Source organism: Octodon degus, unplaced genomic scaffold (assembly GCF_000260255.1).
Source record: "Octodon degus isolate 3935 unplaced genomic scaffold, OctDeg1.0 scaffold00221, whole genome shotgun sequence".
NCBI lineage: Eukaryota > Metazoa > Chordata > Mammalia > Rodentia > Octodontidae > Octodon > Octodon degus.
In genome coordinates this window covers 1,821,743-1,842,701 of record NW_004524797.1, presented here as the reverse complement: position 1 = coordinate 1,842,701, position 20,959 = coordinate 1,821,743, and the positions used below count along the sequence as shown (strand labels likewise).

The 20,959-nt window shown below is 46.2% G+C and overlaps 1 protein-coding gene across 2 annotated transcripts in view; it reads right to left on the bottom strand.

The window, feature by feature from the left end:
• Col15a1 (collagen type XV alpha 1 chain) overlaps positions 1-20,959 on the bottom strand; it is a 107,609-nt gene that overhangs the window by 12,681 nt on the left and 73,969 nt on the right. For both annotated transcript variants that reach the window (XM_023705453.1, XM_023705454.1), the window contains 14 exons: positions 20,306-20,371; positions 18,393-18,428; positions 16,437-16,499; positions 14,076-14,144; positions 13,939-13,974; positions 11,391-11,444; positions 11,230-11,289; positions 7,691-7,759; positions 7,530-7,571; positions 5,041-5,086; positions 2,869-2,949; positions 2,390-2,439; positions 1,827-1,928; positions 833-977 (listed from right to left, as the gene is read on the bottom strand). In XM_023705453.1, coding sequence (XP_023561221.1) covers positions 833-977; positions 1,827-1,928; positions 2,390-2,439; positions 2,869-2,949; positions 5,041-5,086; positions 7,530-7,571; positions 7,691-7,759; positions 11,230-11,289; positions 11,391-11,444; positions 13,939-13,974; positions 14,076-14,144; positions 16,437-16,499; positions 18,393-18,428; positions 20,306-20,371 — 919 coding nt within the window. The remainder of the gene's footprint in view (positions 1-832; positions 978-1,826; positions 1,929-2,389; positions 2,440-2,868; positions 2,950-5,040; positions 5,087-7,529; positions 7,572-7,690; positions 7,760-11,229; positions 11,290-11,390; positions 11,445-13,938; positions 13,975-14,075; positions 14,145-16,436; positions 16,500-18,392; positions 18,429-20,305; positions 20,372-20,959) is intronic.

Below are 20,959 nucleotides of genomic sequence, written 5' to 3'. Positions count from 1 at the left end.
GCAACTCAAGTGTCCATGAGCACACAAGTGAATAAATAAAATGTACAAATATACAGTAGAATGCTATTTGACCATAAAAAGGAATGAAGTGGGCTGGGGAGATGGCTCAGTGGTCTAAGCTGAGGCAGACAGCTACCTGGCAAGAGTAAGGACCTCAGTACCACAGGCTATGCCAATCTTGCCCTGGGCCCACTGAGCTGGCCACCAAAACCTGGTGTGGTGGCCCATGCCTATAATCACAGAGTAGGGGAGGCTGAAACGGGAAGATTGCTATGAATCCAAGTGAGGCAGTGAGACTGTATACCAAATACATATATTAAAAAACAAAAAAAGGAATTAAGTGCTGATACATAGTTTGACACAGAATAACCTTGAAAACAATATGGTTGAAAGAGGTCAGACCTCAAAGGCAACATCCTGTATGATTCTATTTATATACAATTTTCAAAATAGGCAAATTCAGAAACCAGAAGTAAATTAGTGGTTGCCAAGATCTGGGGGGGAAGGTGCTAACTAGTACAAAATTTCTTTTTGGTGTGATTTCTTTTGGGTGTTCTAGGACAATGGTAAGGCTACCTGATCCTGTTAACGTGTTAAACACCACTGAACTGTACCATTGGAATTGGTGAATTTTATGACATATGAATTGTATCATAATTTTTAAAAAAGAAAAATAAAGAAAGTTCCAAAAAAACAAAAGAAAGAAAGAAAGTTTCATCTAGGAAATAGTCTTCTGTCAGGCAGTATGGCTCTGATAAAGCCCCCAGCAGTGGTGACCCTGAGCATAGTTGGGGTGGACCATAAATGGGAAGATACCACTCTCATTACTAACCTGCGCCTAGGATAGCTGGAGGTCCTGGTGGCCCAGGAGGTCCTGGTGGCCCAGGGGCACCAGGCCTTCCAAAACCAGGTGGCCCAGGCTGGCCAGGAATTCCTGGGGGTCCTTGGGGTCCAACGATAGCCTCCCCTTTTTGTCCCTGTTAGGCACACAGTAATAGGACAAAAAACCATTACTCACTAGACACCCACTCACACACTCCCCCCTTTTTTTTTCTTTTTGAGAATATTTGTAAACAAAGCAAATTACAAAATTGTTATCATAGTCACAGTTCTGGGCGCTGTTTCAGGGGGGTGGCAGCCAGAATGAGCAGCAGATCTAGAATCATTAGGGACCTGGAGATCACCCAGTCTCATCCCTATACAAGATGAGGGTACAGAGAGGAAAGGACTTGCTCCAAATCCCAGTGCAAATTAAGGGCACAGCTAGAAGTAGAACCTGGTCTCTGGCTTTGCTCATTCTACCAGCAAAGGAAACTTTGAGACCAATGTCAATCATCTGGCTGTGAAATCAGTCATCTGGTCATCTCATTGGGAGCAAAGACTGATTTTTTTTCTCTTGTGGCTTGGAAAACTCTCATCCTAAGAAGACCAGGTCTGTCTAGGAGCTCCATCTTTAATAAAAATTCAGAAGAACCACATAGCCCTTCTAAAAATATCACCCTCACTTTTCTTTCTGTCTCTATCACCTGATCTGCTCCCCATTAGTAATTCTCTGTGTTAGTTAAATTTTTCCACCACTTAGGTATGATGCGGTTAGTGCCTGGAAGTTAACTAACTATATATAGTCTGGGCCACCTCCTCTTCCTCCATAGGCCTCTTCCAACTTCACCATCAGTCAAGAAGCACTGAATTGGAGGATCTGGCCTCTACTCTGTCCTGCCTCCAACTTGACCAAGCCTGAACTCTCTAACTGCCTAATCTTAGTGGGAGCTTCAGGGACAGCCCTAAATCCTTGTGGAAGATGACTTGGCGGAGTCACTACTCACAGCCACGCCTGGATTTCCTGGCAGGCCTGGAGACCCAGACACAAAGAAGTTGTCATTAGAATCTCCTTTTTCTCCTTTGAATCCCCTGTCTCCATTTTCCCCCTAAAAGAGAGAACACAGGAGTATTTCCATAAGACTGACACAGATCGTCTCTTACATAAACCAAAGAAGTTGGGAACAGGCTCTTACGGTTTGACTGTATTCACCCCAATTTCCCCAAATTCCACGTGTTCAAAACTTAATGCTCAAAGTCATGTGCTAACCTTTGGGAGGTTACTAGGACATGAGGATTTTAGATTCATGAACTAATGGGGTATCTAGGGAGTGCCTTTGTTATAAAAGTGAGTGCTTTCTGGCAACTCGCTGGTCTGGCTGTGTAATGCCTTGCACCACCCCAGGACCCTGCAGAGTCTCCAGCAACAAAAAGGCCTTTTACCAGATGTAACCTCTCAACCTGAACTGTGAGCTGAATGAACCTTTACTTGTACATTACTTAGGCTGTGGTATTCAATTACAGCAACAGGAAACTGACTGAGGCCAAATGTTCAGTAGAGAATATTCACCTTCAAGCTGTTCAGAAAATATCTCAGGTAAGCTGGATCAACTGGAGGACCTGTAGAAGAAATGCTTTATGAAATTCATGGTCACCCTTTCAGAAAGTTAAAACAAGGGTCTCCAAGTTGGAAATGATAATTTCCTACTGCAAGTCACCTTACATAGGTTTAGCTAATAATAGGGTTCACCTTGGGCTTAAAGACAGCTATCATTCTAGGCCAGACCCACCCATGCAGAGTCTGTGGGACCCTGGACAAGTCCTTGGGTCTCTTTGGGCTTTGTTTTACACACGAACTATGAATAGTTGGATATCATGGTCTCTCTTGATTATGGTCCACTGTGGACATGCCAAGCGCATGACTAAATCTCACCAGAACTCACAGCAGATTGTGGTCAGGGAGGTCATGGGTTAGTCTTACTCTCTGACTCAGCTACATTTTTTAGGAATAAAAATTAAAGCCAAGACCCAGAATAAGAGCTGGATTACCTGGTGGTCCTTGGGCTCCTTGGTCCCCTTTTTCTCCTTTTGAGCCAGGAAGACCCCAGGATCCTTTCTCTCCTTTAACACCTATCACCAAACACACACACATTTAAGAAAGAAAACAAGACAGTGGAAAATCACCTTCATTCTATATAAAAACTTTCTGAAATAAATTTTCAAACTAAGCCTCAGTAACAAAGCTTACTCAAACACTCAAAGGCCTCCGGAGAAGTCAGCAGGCATAAAATCCTTTATCAGACACATTTCCTGACCTTGAAAAGCTCAGCAGGGTTGGAGAAACAGATGCAGCTCAGGGTAATGTAAGGCAGAAGGAAACATGTGCTGTCAAGGGGAGACCAACACAGTCCCATGAGGCCCTGCAAGGGCTACAGTGAATCCTCCCTTACATGGTTCTATAAGTATAGACTGAAGCTCAACCCTAGGTTAATCTTCCAGTCTCTGCTCTCCTAGGTCTATGCAGCATGATGCTGTGATCAGGGCAGGGGATGCTCCCAGGGGTGACCACACAGGGCAGCTAAGGGTGCCAAGGACTTATGAAGTTAAGTGAAGGGATGGTAACAGTGTACAACACACCCACTCACAGGAACAGTAAGAAGTGCTGCTCTACAGGCCTCATGTGGCACCTTGCCCTCAACACTTTACAGGGAAGGGAGCCTCTTGGGAGATCATCCCTTGGGAAGGGAAGTGAGCCCCATCCATCAAGACTGCTCTTGATGGATGGGATGAGCATGAAAATGTCAAATTCCTGGTTCCTGTAAAGTGTGACAGATAAATCTTTCAATGCTTTCAAGTTCAGAGGTGGGGTCGCAGAGCATAGACAAGGTTTGGGGGCTTGGGAATCTCCAATGTGTAGCAAGACTATGAACATCAAAGGCATGACAATCCCCACTGGGAGTAAGCAGAGGTCCAACCATGTCTCTCCAGTAATGGAGGAGTGGCCTGAGATGGAGGGTCTCAGCATCATGGTCTGCAGAGCCTGATGTGTCAGAGAAGAAGACCATGAGCTCACCACACACTCCAGGACGCTCGCCTGGGGAGGCAGCAGTAATGTCCAAAGTAAGCAGGAAGACAGGGTATCATGTCCAGCATGTTCTATTCCCTCTCCTCTTCCCAGAGGAGCCCCCACAGGACAAAGGAACAAGTGAGGATCTCAGAAAGCAAACATACAGCCCTACTCCCTCCTTTCCAAGGTCCACCTGGCACCAAGGGATAGGAGAGCCTTGAATAGGATCTGAGCATAGAGATTGAAAACAACCTGGACTTGGCAACCAGAAATAATAGAAAAACCGCAGGGTGTCACATGATCAGGGAGATACCACCTGGCATTAGGGTAGCAGCCAAGCTGGAAACAAGTATCAAGAGGGAATAAAAGCCACCCTATTTAAGCTGTGTTTATAGACTCCACACCCAAAAGGGAACACATGGAGTGACAGGGTGCAGGGAGTCCAGGGATACTGCTCATGTACAGATCCCTTGTCCTGGCTTGTCTCTCTGATGTGCCCTAGAGAAGCTTCCACACGTAGCCATGAATGCTGCTACTTCCTACACCAACTTGGAGCCAGTGCTTCCCACTCCTTCCTATGTACACACTTCCCCTGGGTGCTCAGCAGGTAAAGGTTCTGACTGGGGAGGCCCAGGCTGGGGCCGGGAGTTCTGCATTTAGAGCAAGCTTTATGGAGATGTGGATGCTGCTGGCTATGAACGTTGTGAATCCAAGGCCTTCTGTGCTCTCACAGATCTTTCCTGTCTTAGTTCTTGGTATCTCCTGTTACAGTTAGTTTTTAATGGTTACATTCATCTAACAGATTCTAAGGCCCTGGACAACAGAAGGGCAGGATTTAGCGGTCTCAGCCCAGTGCATCAGATAATACCAAGCAAGGAGTTGGTATTAGTGAATGTCTTAGGAACAGATTAACAAGAGAATGAACCAATGGAGTGCTTCCTGATGACTGGAAGGCTTAGCCAAGATGTGTAACAACACCAAACAGAAGTGTCCCACCCTACAGCCTTGGCTAAACTCTCATTCCTCCCTCCACACATGGCCAGATCTTCCTGATGGCTGCCTCTGTGCCCTGCACTGAACACATGAAAATCATTGTCTTCAGAGACACTAAGTCAGGAAATGTCCCAGAGAAACATCCAGTGAGAGGTGTGTACCGTGGAAGGTGATGAGTTCTGGATCCCCTGGCTGTGTAGTACCAACCTGCAAAGAGAGAACAGCCAGGTCAAACATGGGGACCCTGGCTGGGTACTAGCCTGGTCAGTCAGCCCTTATTCCTGGGGAATGTGGCAGAAGAGGCAGTGTTGGAGCCCCCAAAGCCCTGATCACACAGAATCCCAGGTCTTCAATTGGGAAGCCCGTCATGTAGCCAGGATAGAGTAGACAGAATGGAGATTCACTGGCCAAAACAATTGAGCAGAGGGGAAGCCTAAGGCTTTCAGACAACACAGCATGGCAACAGTGAGCATTCTTGGCCTTCTTTCTCATCAGATGTTCACTTCGACTCATGCAAGAGACTATGCACCCAAGCCAGGAGCACACCCAGCGCTGAAGCCAGGCCAGCCAACAGCTTGGCCACTGCGTGTAATCAAAGATGAGTATAAGCAACAGGTGCTGAGAGCAGTGGTAGCTAACCATGGGGCTAGCTATAATTAGATTGGGGGGCCTATTCTGGACTCCCCATGAAGTGCCAAGGTTTGGAGTCCAAGCCGTTCTAGATATTTCTTCCAAGATTCCTGCATTCCCTTACCATTAAGACAGCACCACTTGCCACCTTGTATTAAATTGTCCACTTTCACCTTTTTCCTAGTTGATATGTGGACTAAAGTGACCTATCAGGCATTAGGATCCTTCCATGTGGATGGACAGGGCCTGTGAGCTGCTCAGGGATTACCAACAGAAGATGGGGGAGAGAAGAAGGGATCTTCACCAAAGAGTGCTTCTATGTTAAGGATAAAGGTTGCAGCACCAAGCTGATTCTGTGCAGTGGGGCTGATAGGTTCCTCCACCACAGGTGTGAGCTGCTAAGTGCTATGGTGTCAGAAGGGCTGAAATTAGAAGGGCTTTGTGAAATGTTGGAAGTGTTTCAGTTTGAAAATGTTCACTTGAGAGCTGGTCAGAAAATGTCTATGCCCCAGTTCCCATGGTGGCAAGCCAGGGAACATGAAATAAATTTATCAGCCAAGATGCTCAGAGCCCATGAAATTCTTTTAAATACTGTAACTCCACTCTCCCAAAAGCCATTGTTGCTGTAAAAGGTCCCAGAATAGACTGTGGTAACTGAGGTAGTATTTTCCCAGCACCCTAAAGTTTGTCAAGTGCTGTCTCATGGTTGGCCCAATTAAAGCCTGAGATTATGAAAGCTGGGTGGGGCTTCTGACTCTCAGCACTGTGGGGCCCATGCTAGCTGCTGCCTCTTGGGCTCTGGTGTCTCCAGCATGTCAACAACTAGATGTAGCAGTTGCTCAGAAGGTCCCACCAGCACTGTTGCTCTTTGTTTCTCTTCAGACTGTAATATAAACATGGCCTGGATTACTGCTGCCCTCACATGCAGTTGGGAATTAGCAGGCCCCTCACCACATACATAGGTACATCTTGCCCTCTGCTCTCCAGACCAGAGCCTTGGGCCCTGGCTGTACACTTGAATGCCTCAAAGGCCAGACACGACGCCTATCAGGAGAAACAGCCACACTACATCGTTTTTCACACGTTGGTGGAGTCTCATCACCACCTCCTACAGGTATTAATTATGAATCCACTTCAAAGACTTTTCTACTTTATAATTTACACGCTCCAGAAAGCAGAGACCACGCCTGTCTAGTTCACTCCTGGGTCTGTGGGGCACAGCAGAATATTCAACACTAGGAAGTACTCAATAAATATTTGCATAACGAATAAGAATGATTATGTGCTATTTCATGACTCATGCCTGTGCCTACAGACTGGCCCACCTTCCTAGGTTTCCCCACAGAAATAAGACTTTCTTAATAACATGGGTGAAACCCGAGAGATGGTGTTGAGGGGCCAGGCAAGCACGCCTGTACTTGCTGCTTCATAGTCAAGAGACCTGAGTCATGATCCCAACTCCACCACGGTCAGCAACCTTGGACCAACCAGTGAGCTCCCATGAGTCACAGTTTGTTTCCCTGTGACAAAGGGAGAGAGATCAGCCCTGCCTGGCTGGGCTATGCACTGTGATCACTGGCAAGGGCAAACACAATAGTTATACACTTTAGCCCTGAAGTTTTCTGTGTAGAAACTGTAAGTTACCATTGGCATTTGTCTGTTTGTAGTGCTGGGGATTGAACCTAGGGCTTCTAGGATTCTAGGCAAGTATTTTGGGTCTGTTTTCCTCCATTTCACATGGCTCTAGCATAAAAGCTAGCAGAGCTACATTAAAAAGACAACACTTCATGGACTGCATTAAAAGCAGCCAGGGTGAGCAACCACCCATGACCCAGGGTATCTCCTTGCTGAAATCCACTGTCTAGAGATTCTAGTCACTTAAGCATCTCCACATGGGTGACAGAAGACTGGCAGGGGGATATCTTGGAATGGACAGGCCCAAGACCAACAGTGATCTTTTTCTCTGAGTGCATTTCTGAGAAAAGCCTGCTCCTGGAGGTAGTGGCTATGTGCTACTTACTGGCATTTTGCAGTGTGGCCGGACAGGTACTGGGAACACAGCCTGCAAGAAATAGAACAAGAGAGCTGAGGCCACCAGGATGCCTGACTCCCACTTAAGGCAGTGTAGTATCCACTGATCGATCCCTCTCACACAAGTCCCCCAGTCCCATTGCAACTTACTCCTTTGATGTTAACCACAGCTCCAGGTGGTCCAGGGGGGCCTGGAGGACCAGGTAGGCCAGGTGGACCCTGGAGGGAGAAAGGATAGGATAGGCCATGTCGGAATTCAGGTGCTGGGAATGCGGAGGCAGTGGCAGGACACTTTCCCCAGTTCTCGGAAGGCACTCCACAAGGAAAGGCGGGCCTTCAGTCTGAAAGTAAGCACCTTTTCTCTCAGATAGACAAGGCCTGTCCACAGAGCACTTCTACATTCGTGACCCCACTACATCTTCATAACATATGATAGAGAAGACAGCTCAGCAAATACTGTCCCTGGCTGACCCAGGTAGATAAGGTGAAGCAACCTGCTCAAAGTCACAGAGCAACTCACAGCAAACAGATTGAAACCCAGATTCCGGCTTCCAGAGCAGTACTCAGTTGGTACTATCAGCACATCCCTAGTGTGGAAGTGCCTGGGGAGAGCCTAAGAAGTGAAAATTAAGTGCAAAACTTTTGCTGGATAGTACAATCATTTTCAAAGGCAGTCAGCCTGGCCTTAGTATCATGCCACATCTCCTCCTCCTAGCTGAGAGGAGGACCTCAGGGTCTGAAAGCTGGGACTCTGATGGGCACACAGCAGGAGACTACGCCGATCACTTTAAGGAAGGCACCAGTTTACCCAGTGGTACCTGTGGGCCAAGTGAAAGTAAGTCAGACCAGAAGGCTTTGGAGAATTTGTGTTCTGGATTTCTAGACATACAAACAGACTGTAGTGGAAAGAGAAGCAGCAACGAACACAGGATTGTGTTTTCTTGCTGGTTTGTGCTTCAGTGATCAGTACTTTTGGTGGGGGACTTCATGTCTATCAGCCCCAGTTTCCCATGGGGAAAATCATGACTCTACAAGCACGCCTCATGGGATAGTTAGTTATCACCAAGCTACTGAGCTACTGTCTTTAAAAGCATATTGTAAGAAAGAACACCAAGATGGTAGAGTGGTGAGCAGCAGAGAAACAACTTCCCTTGAGAGCTGCCATCCAGATACTTGAATACAGTAGCATGTGGAAGACAAGAAGAAGGAAAAGGGTCCCCTGGGCCAGGAAGGATCTGAAGCGTGAGTGGAAGCCCATTGGGAGAATGAAGAGAGAAAATTCAGTCAAGAACAAGGAGGTAGCTTTTAGGTGCCTTCTCCCTAAGATGACACTGCATGAAAGGAGCGTTTCAAACCTGGGGACACACGTGACTGCTGGTGATCCCAATGGCCTCCACTGAGAGACACATCAGTGGAGAAGAGCAGCAGACATGGAGGACTGCACTAGCTGGTGGTGAGTGCTTAGAGCTCAGTCATCCCGTGAGAGGGCAATTGGCTGGAAGCCATCTTGGAGAGGGGCCAGCTCAGCTCAGAACTCAGAATGGCTGAGCGCTCCACCCAGCAGCTTCCAGCTGGGTTCAGGCTCACAGGTGTGCTCATGGCTGCAGGCCAAATGAGTCTGGCCTCAGCCAGAAGGTGCAGGTTTGCTGAGATTATCTAATACCCTGCCAAAAATTTACTGCTGGCTTGCTGGGATAATCCACATGGATCAGGACTCTGTCTCCATACAGTCAACCAGTAATAGCATGGACATTTTCTTTTCTCTCTCTCCCTCTCATTTGTTTTTTGTTGTTGTGGTGGTTTTGTTTTGGTTTTATCTCCTTCACTGTTTTTATATGAGTGAGAACATAGTTTCTAGCCTCTGTGTGTTTGTGGTTTTGTTCTGTTCTTTTTATCTCTCCCTTCTCTCTTTCCCTCTAGCCTTCTAGCCAGTTTCCCGAAGTTAATGTGATTTTCCCTTTGTCCCTCCAGCCTTACTTCAAATTTCTTTCTTTTCTTCCACTTCTCTATTTTCTCCCTACCCCATTTTAAATTTTAACCTCTGAAAGGAAAATTGACATATTAAGGACTTGTATACTGCATATAATTTGCTGGTTTGTTTTAGATTTCATAACCACAAATCTAGTTCATATGGTTAAATGTGGCAAATTAATGGTTAGCTTAGTCTATAATTTTCTAAGCTGTCATTTCTGATGATAGCACTATAGCTAGAAGTGACATAATTATTCTTTTTCACACTTAATTGTTCTAAATAGCTGTTCTTTCTGATATTCCAAGATTGAGATTGACTAAGGGTCACAAAAATACTGAGGCAAAGTGTCAGAGAACCAGGCCCTGGGCCAAACAGGCAACAACCTCCCATCCCCAACAAACTGAAGAGGTAGGCTCTTGCAACAGACTCAAAACCCAAAAACCAGCTACACCTGGAAGATAACTAACTCAGTGAAGTAGTCATTTCCTAAGGGTTCTAAATATTCTAAATGCATTTCCTAAGGGTTCTAATTATGTATGGTATGAAGCAACATACCATACATAATTTACAAGCATCAATCCAAAAATTAAACTAAAAGAGAAAAGAAAATGAGAAGACACTTAAACAAGACACAACCCCAAACATCCAGTTCACCAAAGGCAAACCCAGGGCGCAGTGAGGCAGGACAACCTGAAAGCCACCCACTTGGGTCTCTCTTAAGCAGAAATAACAAAGCAACTGAATGAGGCTCTAGACAAAATGAAATCAGAAATAATTTCTCAAATAAATACAGAGGTGGTGTCCAAAATGCAAAGCATGCTTAGTGACTGTAGAAAAGATACAATCAAAAAATGGAGGAGCTTAAGAAGATTACAGAGGCTAGGATGCTCAGCATAGGAAAAACATGGAATCCATAAGGCATATTCAAGTGAGTATCCCAAAGAATAAAAATTCCATTGAAAGTATCCGCAGCAGATCAAGCCACCATGAGGACAGGATCTCAGATAAAGAAGACAGGTTTGGTTGGGGTTAGTGGTCATAAAGGAAAGATTTCTTAATAATGTCTGGGAATGATGAGAGATCAGTCCAGCGGCTCCTAGATGAGACAAGGAAGAAGAAGTTCAGATTGATGGGAGTCAATGGAAAAGCAAAACATAGCACAAATGATATTTTTTTAAAAAATTGTTCATAGACATCACGACAGAAAACTTCCCTGACAGAGAAAAAGAATTTGACATACAGTTAAGTGAGGCCTAGAAAACTCCAATTAGTCATTCTGAGAAACAAACAAACAAACACCTACAGCCAGGAATATCATAGTTAAGATTTCATAAGAATAGAATCTTAAAATCTGTTTGAGAAAGAAACCCAAATTACTTATAAAGGAAAATCCACCAGAATCACAGATGACTTCTTAGCACAAACCCTCAAGTCAAGGAGAGCTTGGGGTCAAGTATTTCAAGTTCTAAAGGAAAACAACCTTCAACCCAGATTAATGTACCTTGCAAAACTATGTTTCAAAACCAATGGAGAAATAAGATGCTTCCATGACAAAGAACATCTGAGGAAATTTATGGCCACCAAACTAGCGCTCCAAAATATTTTGAAGGATATTCTAGAAAGAGATAACAAGGACTCCAACTCAATGTGCTCTGGACCCCAAGGGCCCAACCCCTCTTGGCATCCCCCAAGGGCAGTCAGTGGTTGTGGCACTCACTGGCATCATGATTCCTCGATCTCCTTTGGCACCCTTGAGGCCATTCAGTCCTGGGCGACCCTGAAGACCATAGGAGACACTTTGGTAACTCCCCTGCCCAGGGACCAGCCAGGCCGCTTGCTCCACCCTTTACATCTAGTTCTAGGAACACTGATACCTACAGGTCGTCCAGGGAGGCCAAATTCTCCTTTGTGTCCCGGTGGTCCTTTGGGTCCCTAGAGGCAAAACAAACATCAGACTAGAAAATAAGAGGAACTCAAAGTGCAGAGAGGTGCGGGGGCCATGCTTGTTTTAGTGGGCACTGGCAACTGAATCCTGGAGAGGAGGAAGGAAAGTGAAGAATAATTACAAAGTAACCATCTATTCAAGCTCCTGTTCTCCTACCTCTGCTTCTCTTCTAGAAGCAATTAGCCCCACCGGACACCCCACTTCCTTCAAGCTGTACCTCATCCAAGGTTCTGGATCCTCACCAGCAGTGCAGACTAAGGAGTAAGAAGTCTGCATCTCAGGGCCTCTGTACCCAGATGTCTGGGTACAGTGCTGGCTCAGAATGTGGACCTTTACCCTACTTATTTCTATTTGTGTCTGCCCTGTCTCTCCAAAAACTGGCAGGTTTAAAGTGAAAGCCTTCTAAATCCTTTCTTTACCATTAACACAGTAGTCATGCCCTGAACAATTGCAAATAAACACTTCACTGAAATAGGATCTACCATAAAATTCCCATCCACCTCACTCTTAAGGAAGGAGTTACCAGACTATAGCCCATTTGTTTGGCAGGTTCCTGTACAATACTTCCCAATGTCCATGTGCATGAGAACTCCTTAGATCCCGTTAAAATGCAGATTCAGTGTGTCAGGGCTGAGGTTCTGCATTTCTAACAAGCCCCATGCAATGGCTGGTGATGCTGGAGCCTGGACCACCCTTTGAGTAAAAAGACCGCGGTGCATTTGCAAAGGAGTTGCAAGCTAAACTAGTCACCAGGGCCACAGTTAGCACATATGGAATCTTTATGCAAATTAAAAGGTGCCCTTACTGACTGTGTTTGGCAAGCTGTGCACAAGCTGGCCTTCAGTGGGACAACAGCCACGGCCATCTGCAGTCGCCTGCTGGCCCTGATGCTATTTGTATTTGCTATGCTACTAGAGGTTACTGAATAGTTAACCAGTTGTGAACAAAAATCTTCCAGTCTGCCTTAGCTCTCAGCTACCCTACTCTGGGTGTCCATTCTGCCTGATTCAGGGACCTCAGGCTTTAGAAGATCTTTCAAAAGATCTACATGTGCCACAGACCGCACCTTGGAGATTATGGACCATTCATCAAGGATGCATCTGTTATGCAATGTTATGATACTTTTCGCCTAGGCCATAGATGCAGCCTCAACACATCAAACCTCATGTAGAGTTCTGCGGCTCATAATACTCAAAAGAATCAAGGGCAGCTTGGTCCTTGAAAGCTTGCTATGCAGTGGAAAGAATGTGAATGTCTCTTCTGCGGGGCTGGCCTGAGGTCCTTCACCTGCCATCTGCAAGCCACGTGACAATGGGAGGTTACTTGACCATTTTGAGCTTTGGTCTCCTTATGTGCAAGACAGGGGTTCAAGCTGGGTGCAGTGGGACATGCCTCTAATCTCAGCACACTGGGAAGCTGAGGTGCGAGGACTGTACATACAAGTCCAGCCTGGGTAATTTAACAACTTAGCTAGACCCTACAAAATAAATAAATAAATAAATAAATAAATAAATAAATAAATAAATAAATAAACAAACAGACTGGGAATGTAGCTTAGTACAAAGGGTCCTAGGTTCATTCCTCATTACTCCTCCCCCTTCAAACACAGATCATACAAGGGCATTCTGATACTCAGTTGAGAGTGGTAAGGGTAAAACGATAGGACCTCCTGGGTTTCAGGACAGGGTCCGACTCACACTACATGCTCTCCCCGAGTTGTCTTCATTTTGGGGGAGGAGTGTGTGACCGAGCAGTTTAGGGCTTATCTTTGAAGGAAACAGCAGTCATGAAAATTGTCCGAACACCTACATGTGCCACAGACCGTAGAGCAGCACGGCCAGAGGGGCCTGTCACATCATCTAGTCTTAATCCCATTTCTTCTAAGTACAGATGGACAAAGAGAATTCCAGAGAGAGAGGAAGGCCTGCTCCAGACTTCACAACAAGTGAGCAGCAAATCCAGAATCCAAAAAGCCCAGAGACTGTGTGGGGTTCCTTTGAGGGCTTCCCTAGACATGGGCAATCTTCACTGGGCAAGCACCAAGGTGTAACTCTGGGAGCTCACCACCACTGATCCCCTTTTTCCTGGACACACAGCCCTGCCACCTGTGAAAGGCCCCAGAATCTGAATTCTAGCAGATGGAATGTGCTAGAGGTGACATCTTCCAAGGCCTTTTCTCATACCCAGCCCCAGCCTGCAGGCTGCTGGTGTGACATAAGAAGGCAGAGTTACAGCAAGGGTGTATCCCAAGTGCTGAGTCCCTGTTGGGGCTTGAGGGGCCATGGGGAGCCACCACAGTAGATTTTGCAAGTGTGACACTCTCTCTTGCCTTAGTCACCTGCTGAAATGCTTACGTAACTGCAGCTTTCCCACTCTAATATGCACAGGTTTTATCACATCCTTTCTATTTGCACTGTGGAGACAACTAGGTTTAACTAAGTCCAGGTGTGCTATACGCAGCTGAGTGACGCTCTGGCTCACCATTGGTCCAGGGGCTCCATGCAGTCCAGGCTCTCCCTAAAAAGGGAGATAAGACTTGTCACTCAGAGGAATGTGGGTGGAAGCACAAAGACAGGAAGCCAAAGATGTGTGCCTCCAGGACCTGGTGACATCATTACCTTTGTCCCCTTCAGTCTTTCCAAAGGGACGTCACCTGTCAGGATGGCACCTGGCTCGCCCTTCTCGCCCTGCAACAGAGAAACACTTTCAATCAAGTCAGGCCTCTTCCTATCACCTTGTCCAGAGGGTCACTAGGATCTGTCGGTCCATCCTCCATAATTCCTCACCTTCATCCTGCCTTTCTAGTCCCTCCAACCTCACTACTCCCACATGATCTGTCATTCAAGTGTCGCGCCTGTCCCCTAGGAGACTGGATATTCCCAGAACTCTTCCTTCTGGGTACCACTATGCAAGAGCATGGGCCACGGTGGGCACAGCCCTCTAGAGCTCCCACTGGGAGCCAGCCGCCCCCACCTCTAGCCTTGTGTCACCCTAGCAGGGGTGACAGCAAAATCAAAAGCACCCCACATCTCGCTGCTCATAGGTTTGAGGGCTTGCTTTCCTAACAACTTGACTTGAGCTCTATCCCCACCAGAAAGCTCTGTTCTTGTTTAAACAGCTGAAATTGGAAGGGAGAGGAGGGTTTAAAACACCAGGGGCCTCTCTTCACACAGGGGCCTCATATCCCCATGGGCAAATTTACCTCCAAACTCCAAGTTTCTGTGTAAACAGACATTCCAGACATTCAGAAAGAGGAGAGGGAAATCTGGAGCAAGGACAGGACCATGAGCCCAATTCTGTCTTTAGCAGGACTGTCAACTATCCCGGGAGGCTCTGAGAACAAGGCCAGGTAGAGGAAACTTCTACAACCCTCAGAGGCCTTGGTGGCGGTGGGGGCGGTGAGTGGGGCCATGTAAACCTCCTTTTGACAGGGCTGGAAGCAGCCAGGCAGCAGTGCCGGAGTGGGCAGAGCAGCCTCTTCTCCACCCCCCAAGGCCCACACCTGGTATTTGGATCTTACCACTCCACTGGTGAGGAAAGGCAGTCCTGAGCACGCCAGCAGCAAGAAGAAGCAAAGCACAAAAGCGTTAGGGCCAGAGTGAGAAGAGGCACGTTTGCTGCCATGACTGAAGCAAAGCTGCCTGCGTACTTGTCCTGGTCACTCGAAGTGGCAGATGGGCAGGGACAGAGGCTGCACATCAGACCCTCTAGGCACAGCTGACCTTGCCACATAGGACACAGAGCTCTGGGAAAGCAAAAACTACTCTTGCTTAATCCAGCCTCCTCCTAAACCTAGGGGCTACCTTGACCTTATCTCATTTCTGCTGGCCCGCAGCAGCAAAAGCCCCCCAAGACATCATCCTTGCCTGGTTTCAAATTTTTGCCCAGAACATAGCCCTCTGTCCCAGAGCTGTGGTCCTTCAGATGCTGGGGCCTCTCTCCTCTTTGGAGACCTGTGTAACATGGTGGGAAAGGGAAGGATGGAATCCTAACAGTCCTTCTTCCCCAAAATCAGGCCCCTCCACCTCCCCATATGGAGCTAGCTCAAGGGTTGCACAAGCTCGCCCACCCTCGCTCTGTGCAGACTTCCACCACAGCAGGCTGTCCACTGTGCATTGTCTCTCTGCCCTTAGGAGACAATGGATGGAAGAGGGATGGGATGAGTATACAGATGGATGGGTGAAGAAATGGCTCTGATCCAGGGTCCTTGAGATCGGTTTGTGTATGGCACTCTCCACTGTCATCTATAAAGGCCAACTGAGAAATTAACTTTAAGAAGCCAGTGTGGAAGATACAAAGGCCACTTCTGTACCCTGGGAGTTCTCAGGAAGTGCCCCGCATACTAAGTATTTATTCCACATTCTGGACCTTGACTGCCATCCAACCGTACAGTGTGTCAACTTATCATTTCCAAATATCAGCCATTATTTTATTCAGTAATTATATATTCTTTCACCCACCAGGCATTTCCAATGTTGTTTGCACACCAGGCTCTGTGCTGGCACCCAAGCTATAGAAGAGCCTGTTTTTGGGGAGCTCATATTTTAATGAAGATGCCCGACAGGTGGTTAGGCAAAGCACAGAGAAAGTAAGACCAGCATTCAAGGGAGTGTTGAGCTGTATTTGCTTTCCAAATTATTGTAAAAATCAACTTCACCCCAATGGGGAAGAGTGAGCTTCCCCATAGAGAAATTCTGTGATTATATAAATTAACAGCAGGAGAGTGACTGCAATAAGCATAGCCCTTCTTTAGAACCTGATGAAATATTCTAGAATTAGATAGTGGTGGTGGCGGCTATACAATGATGTGAATGTACTAAAAAGTACTAAAAAGTTAATCACACAGTATAACATGATTAATTTGTTGTATATGAACTGTTTCTCAAAGAAGAAAAAAGGGAAAGGCCATGTTTAGTCAGTTGGAAATGGTTAGCAAATTCAAAAGCACAATCTCAGCTGGATACCCTGATCCCTCTTACCTGTTCTCCTTTGAGTCCTGGAAAGCCAGGTAAGCCAGTGTCACCTTTTGGTCCTCTAGGGCCCTGGAAGGAATTATTGGAATGCAATGTGTTATTAAGATTAAATTCTTTTACCAATCTGAAAGAACAGAGGATGCCATTCCCCAGGTAAGCTACCCATGGCACTTTCTCAACTTTGAGAGGCTCAGAGATTATGGCCCAGTAGAGGTGTCCAGGCCTACACCTCTTTGAGTGTTGGGTGATGGCACTATGGAAGAACAGGTCCTGCTGTCATCAGCCCACAGCCTCAAGTCCCCCATGGCTTCCCAGACCTTCCTGAAGCTCACCTTCACCACACTCACCCTCCAAAAATTTTCCTGCCTTACCAGCTCCCTGTTACCTACAAACAGGGTCCAGAATCTGACACCTAAATCCATCCCAGTCAGGTCAGAATCAGCCTTTCCTCTTCCATGCCACAGGTGTGACCTCCCCATGGCCTCTGAACTAGTGCACATGCCCCCCACCACAAAGCCAAACTCCACACCCAGCCAGATGCCACCTCATCTCAACTCCAAGGAACACTGATTGTGACAATGGCTGTCTTGGCCATGACATCTACCCCCAAAGGACATTTCAACATGTCATGGATATTTAACTTTTCCCAAGCTCTGCCTTATCTTCCGCATGAAAAGGTGAGTTACCCACGATGGTGGTGGCTTCCACATATTTGTGATTATTTTTCAGGAAGGAACCACTTCTCTGCCTTTCTTTCAAATCAAGTCTTGAATCAACGCCCAGTACACAAAATATTTCAAATGGAGTTCTCCTCAAAGAGAGGCTCAGTGCCCTGCATCCTGCCTACTGGGTTCCTTCCTCCCTCCCTGCAGTGGTTTGGAGGCTCTGTGGAGGAGGTTGGAGTCATTCTGAGCACAGAAACCCTCAGAAGAAAACATGTTCCAGAACATGCCCTAGGCCATGGCGCAGCTGCACTAGGGTTGGAGCTCAGAGGTCAGGCCTTTCTTCTTCCAACCAAGAGGCTGGCTCATGGCTACCACTCTCTTTGGCTTTTTTGTTTTGTGATAGTGCTGAAGACTGAACCCTGGGCTTCCTGCATGCTAGGCAGGCACTCTACCACTGAGCCACATTCCAGCTGGTCTGTGTTTTTGAGTCTAGTTGGCATGTATTTTTGATGTCTTCATACTTTATGCTCCTTTAGAAAATGTAAAAAGTTCAGGAAAATATAAGGAAATAGAAAGAGATCACCTATTGATCCACCATTAAGAACCAATTTTTATTACAGTTTTGATAAATTTCTTTCACTTGTCCTGGGAGTAGTGCATGTCAATAGTTGGCCTTTCAGACCAGCAATGTCTTGGAGAAACTGTGCAGCATCAGTTGTGGCCAGACCTTTGGCTTCTGCATAACTTGAAGATTTAAACAAAAATAGTTACTTTCTACCCTGACACACATCTTCACCTTCCAAAGCCCCATAATGGTATGAACACAGACTACCAACTATTAGACTACTTTTCTGTGGTTCCCTCTCCCTGTCCTTCTTTCAAATGATACCAATCTTATTTCTTTAGGCACTATTTAGACTTTATTTACTTGAAATGCTTGATTCATCTACTATCATTCATAGCAGCCAACTGCTGGCTCAGACTTTGATCCTGGCATAGAGACATGAGTAGGACCTAACCCTCCACAAGCTGCTCATGGAGTGGTGGAGGAAAAACAAACACACACAATGGCACAAATAACTGATGTTTAATACAGAAAGAATTACCAAGAATGGTGAGGATAATGCCTTATGTAGGGACTCAAGGAGAAGGACACTTGGAGTTGGGAGCAAGGAGAACACAATGAACAAGCAGGCACAAAGACATGGTCAGGAAGGGATGGAGAAAACTACTCCAAGTAGAAGAACACGAACACATCTAAGGGGCACAGATGGAGGAAGGTTACTATGGTACTTACTGGGAATCCGGGCAGCCCAGGCAAACCGTCAGGTCCCTGTGATACACCAAAGACAAAGAATTTTCAGAGTCAGGGAAGAAACAAGATGGTGCCCTATGGTGGGGCCCCTCCCTCCCAGCCTGGTTGCATCTGGTGAGCTTGATGTCCCATTGTGTGGAGAGTCACCATGTGCATGGAGTCACCAGTGAGCTAGTACTGAAGGCACATGCTATACTGGGGCCACTCAGACTAGTCATTTGCAAAGACCTGGGACACGAAGAATTTGTGCTTCATTACCCTGTGCAGGGTGTCTACCTGACACCCCCAGGCTTGTTGCTACTGCAAGTATAGGAGTTTGACAGAAGAAAGACAGACAGAAAGAGGGGCAGGGAAGAAGCAGGCAGAGAGAGAGGGAGAGAAGGAAGAAAAGGAAGAGAAGAAGGAAGGAAAGAAGAAAGAAGAAGAGAGGAGAATGAGAAAGGGGGGGGAGAAAGAAAGAAAGAAAATAGAAAAAAGAAAGGAAAAATGAGTAGATAGAAAAAACTGCTACTGAGTACAATGAAGTGTGATCCAGTATTGGGGATAAAGGGGGCCTGGATTCACCCAAGGCCAAGCTAATAGCTGGGAAGAGAGAAGGAAAGAAAGGGAGAAGCATGATGACACAGGCAGACAGCCCCCAGGGACTAGCACTTCCGAGATGCCTACTCTTCTGTGTTGAGCTATATGTGTCTTGCTACAGCTCTATCCCAAACCATCCACTACCTGAAACCTCTAATAGTTTGGAAATAACAAAGACTCTTAATGAGTTCCTGTTTACTAGCTCTTTTGCCATAAGACTGATTACTGGGGTCTTTTGGATGGTATTTTATTTAATTTATTAACTTTTTCCTTCACCCTGAACTGTTCTCTTGGCTCCTTTTTTTTTTGAGATGGGTTATCACTAAGTTGCTAAATTGCCCGAGCTAGGCTTAAACTTGTGTTCCTCCTGCTTTGGCCTCCCAGAGTGCTGGGACTACAAGTGTGCACCATCACACTTGGCTTGGATGGTGTATTAATAGCAATCAAGGGAGCCTGGTGGTTGCAGTACACAAGAGACAGCAAGGTCAGAAACCCAGGAGCCTCTCAAGTAACTGCAGGGATCTTGGGGCAGACTCTGGTTTGCCTCCAGGTTATGCATGGATGGATGTCCAGGCCAACCCCATGACCTAGAGGCTATCTGCTCTGCACAGCTGCAGAAGCGTAAGCTTGTCTCCAATGTGATTTACACAGATACGCCAGTGTACAGAACAGTTTCACACTCCTTGCTTCCTATAAGCTGCCCAAAGACTGGCCCAGCACTATTAAGAAGAGAATCAGGGTAGGGAGGAGGGTATAACCCTGAGATTCCAAAAACCTAAGCTTTTTTTTTTCTTCCTGGTTCCCAGCAGATACAATGGGAATTTACTGTAGTGGAAGCAGGAAGCTTCCTCCCTTGCAGGTCCTGTTATGCCATGAGTCAACTCTGAGGACTTTGGAGGTTACATGACTTTCTTGTGTGTGAATTTCCTTATCTCTAAAGTGGCACTAGAAAGACGGAAGCAAGTCAGTTTCTCAAGCGCTCCAGTTTCCCCTCTAGCCCAAGGCTAGCTCTTGCTGTTCTGTGAAATGAGACAATGTGGATAAAAGCATGGATGCCAATTTATCTGTTACTGGAATTCCTGGACTTCTGTTTTATCTGATGCACAGGACCAAAGGCTGCACTAGGTCACACTGGGCACAACTTGGTGCAATCCTATTAATGTGACAACAACTCCTCAGAAATGCAAAGTTCCCTTTCTAGTCTACTTTGATGTACCCTAGCTCCATGCACCAACAGCTACAAGAGATTCCAAGCCAAGATGGCATTGTTTCAACAGGGTTGGAAACCTCCCTGTAGGGCAGCAGTGAATACAAACCGGAGGCCCTAGGAGCTCAGGAATGTCAGAGAAATTCAAGGATCCATGAGTGATGTTGATCAAAGACTGGAAAGAAAAGAAAAAAAATCAGACAATGAGGACAAAGAATGGCATGTGTTCCGCCTTGTTTCTGGCAGTGAGGCGTTGGCTGAAGTCATCCAGCATGGCATACATTGGTAACACCCCAAAGCCAATGCCAAACACATTCAGCCCTCTTGTTTCCTATCCAACAACTCTGCCTTGTCACGCTCCTCTTTTAATTAACTTTTAAATGACACACTATCTGCACACCATATATATACACCCACAGAAAGCATATAGTGTTGGTGTGTGTGTTCATGTGGTTAGTTTACATAAATGGCATCAGGCTTATGTATTATTCTCCAACTTGCTTTTTTCACTCAACCATATTGCGTGGAGATCTTTCCATGTAGAATTTTGGAGTGTGTCTATTTTTAGTTTCAACAGACTGCCAAAGAGCCGTCCAAAGGGGCTGTGCAATTTACACTTGCACCAGAAGCTTAAGAGAGAACCTATTTCCTCACAGCCCTATCCACCCAGTATTTTTAAATCATACTCTTTTTTTCCCACTCTACTCATCCTTTTCTCAGTTACTTGGAACTTTTTTCTTTTGGTTGTCTACTAGCATGATGC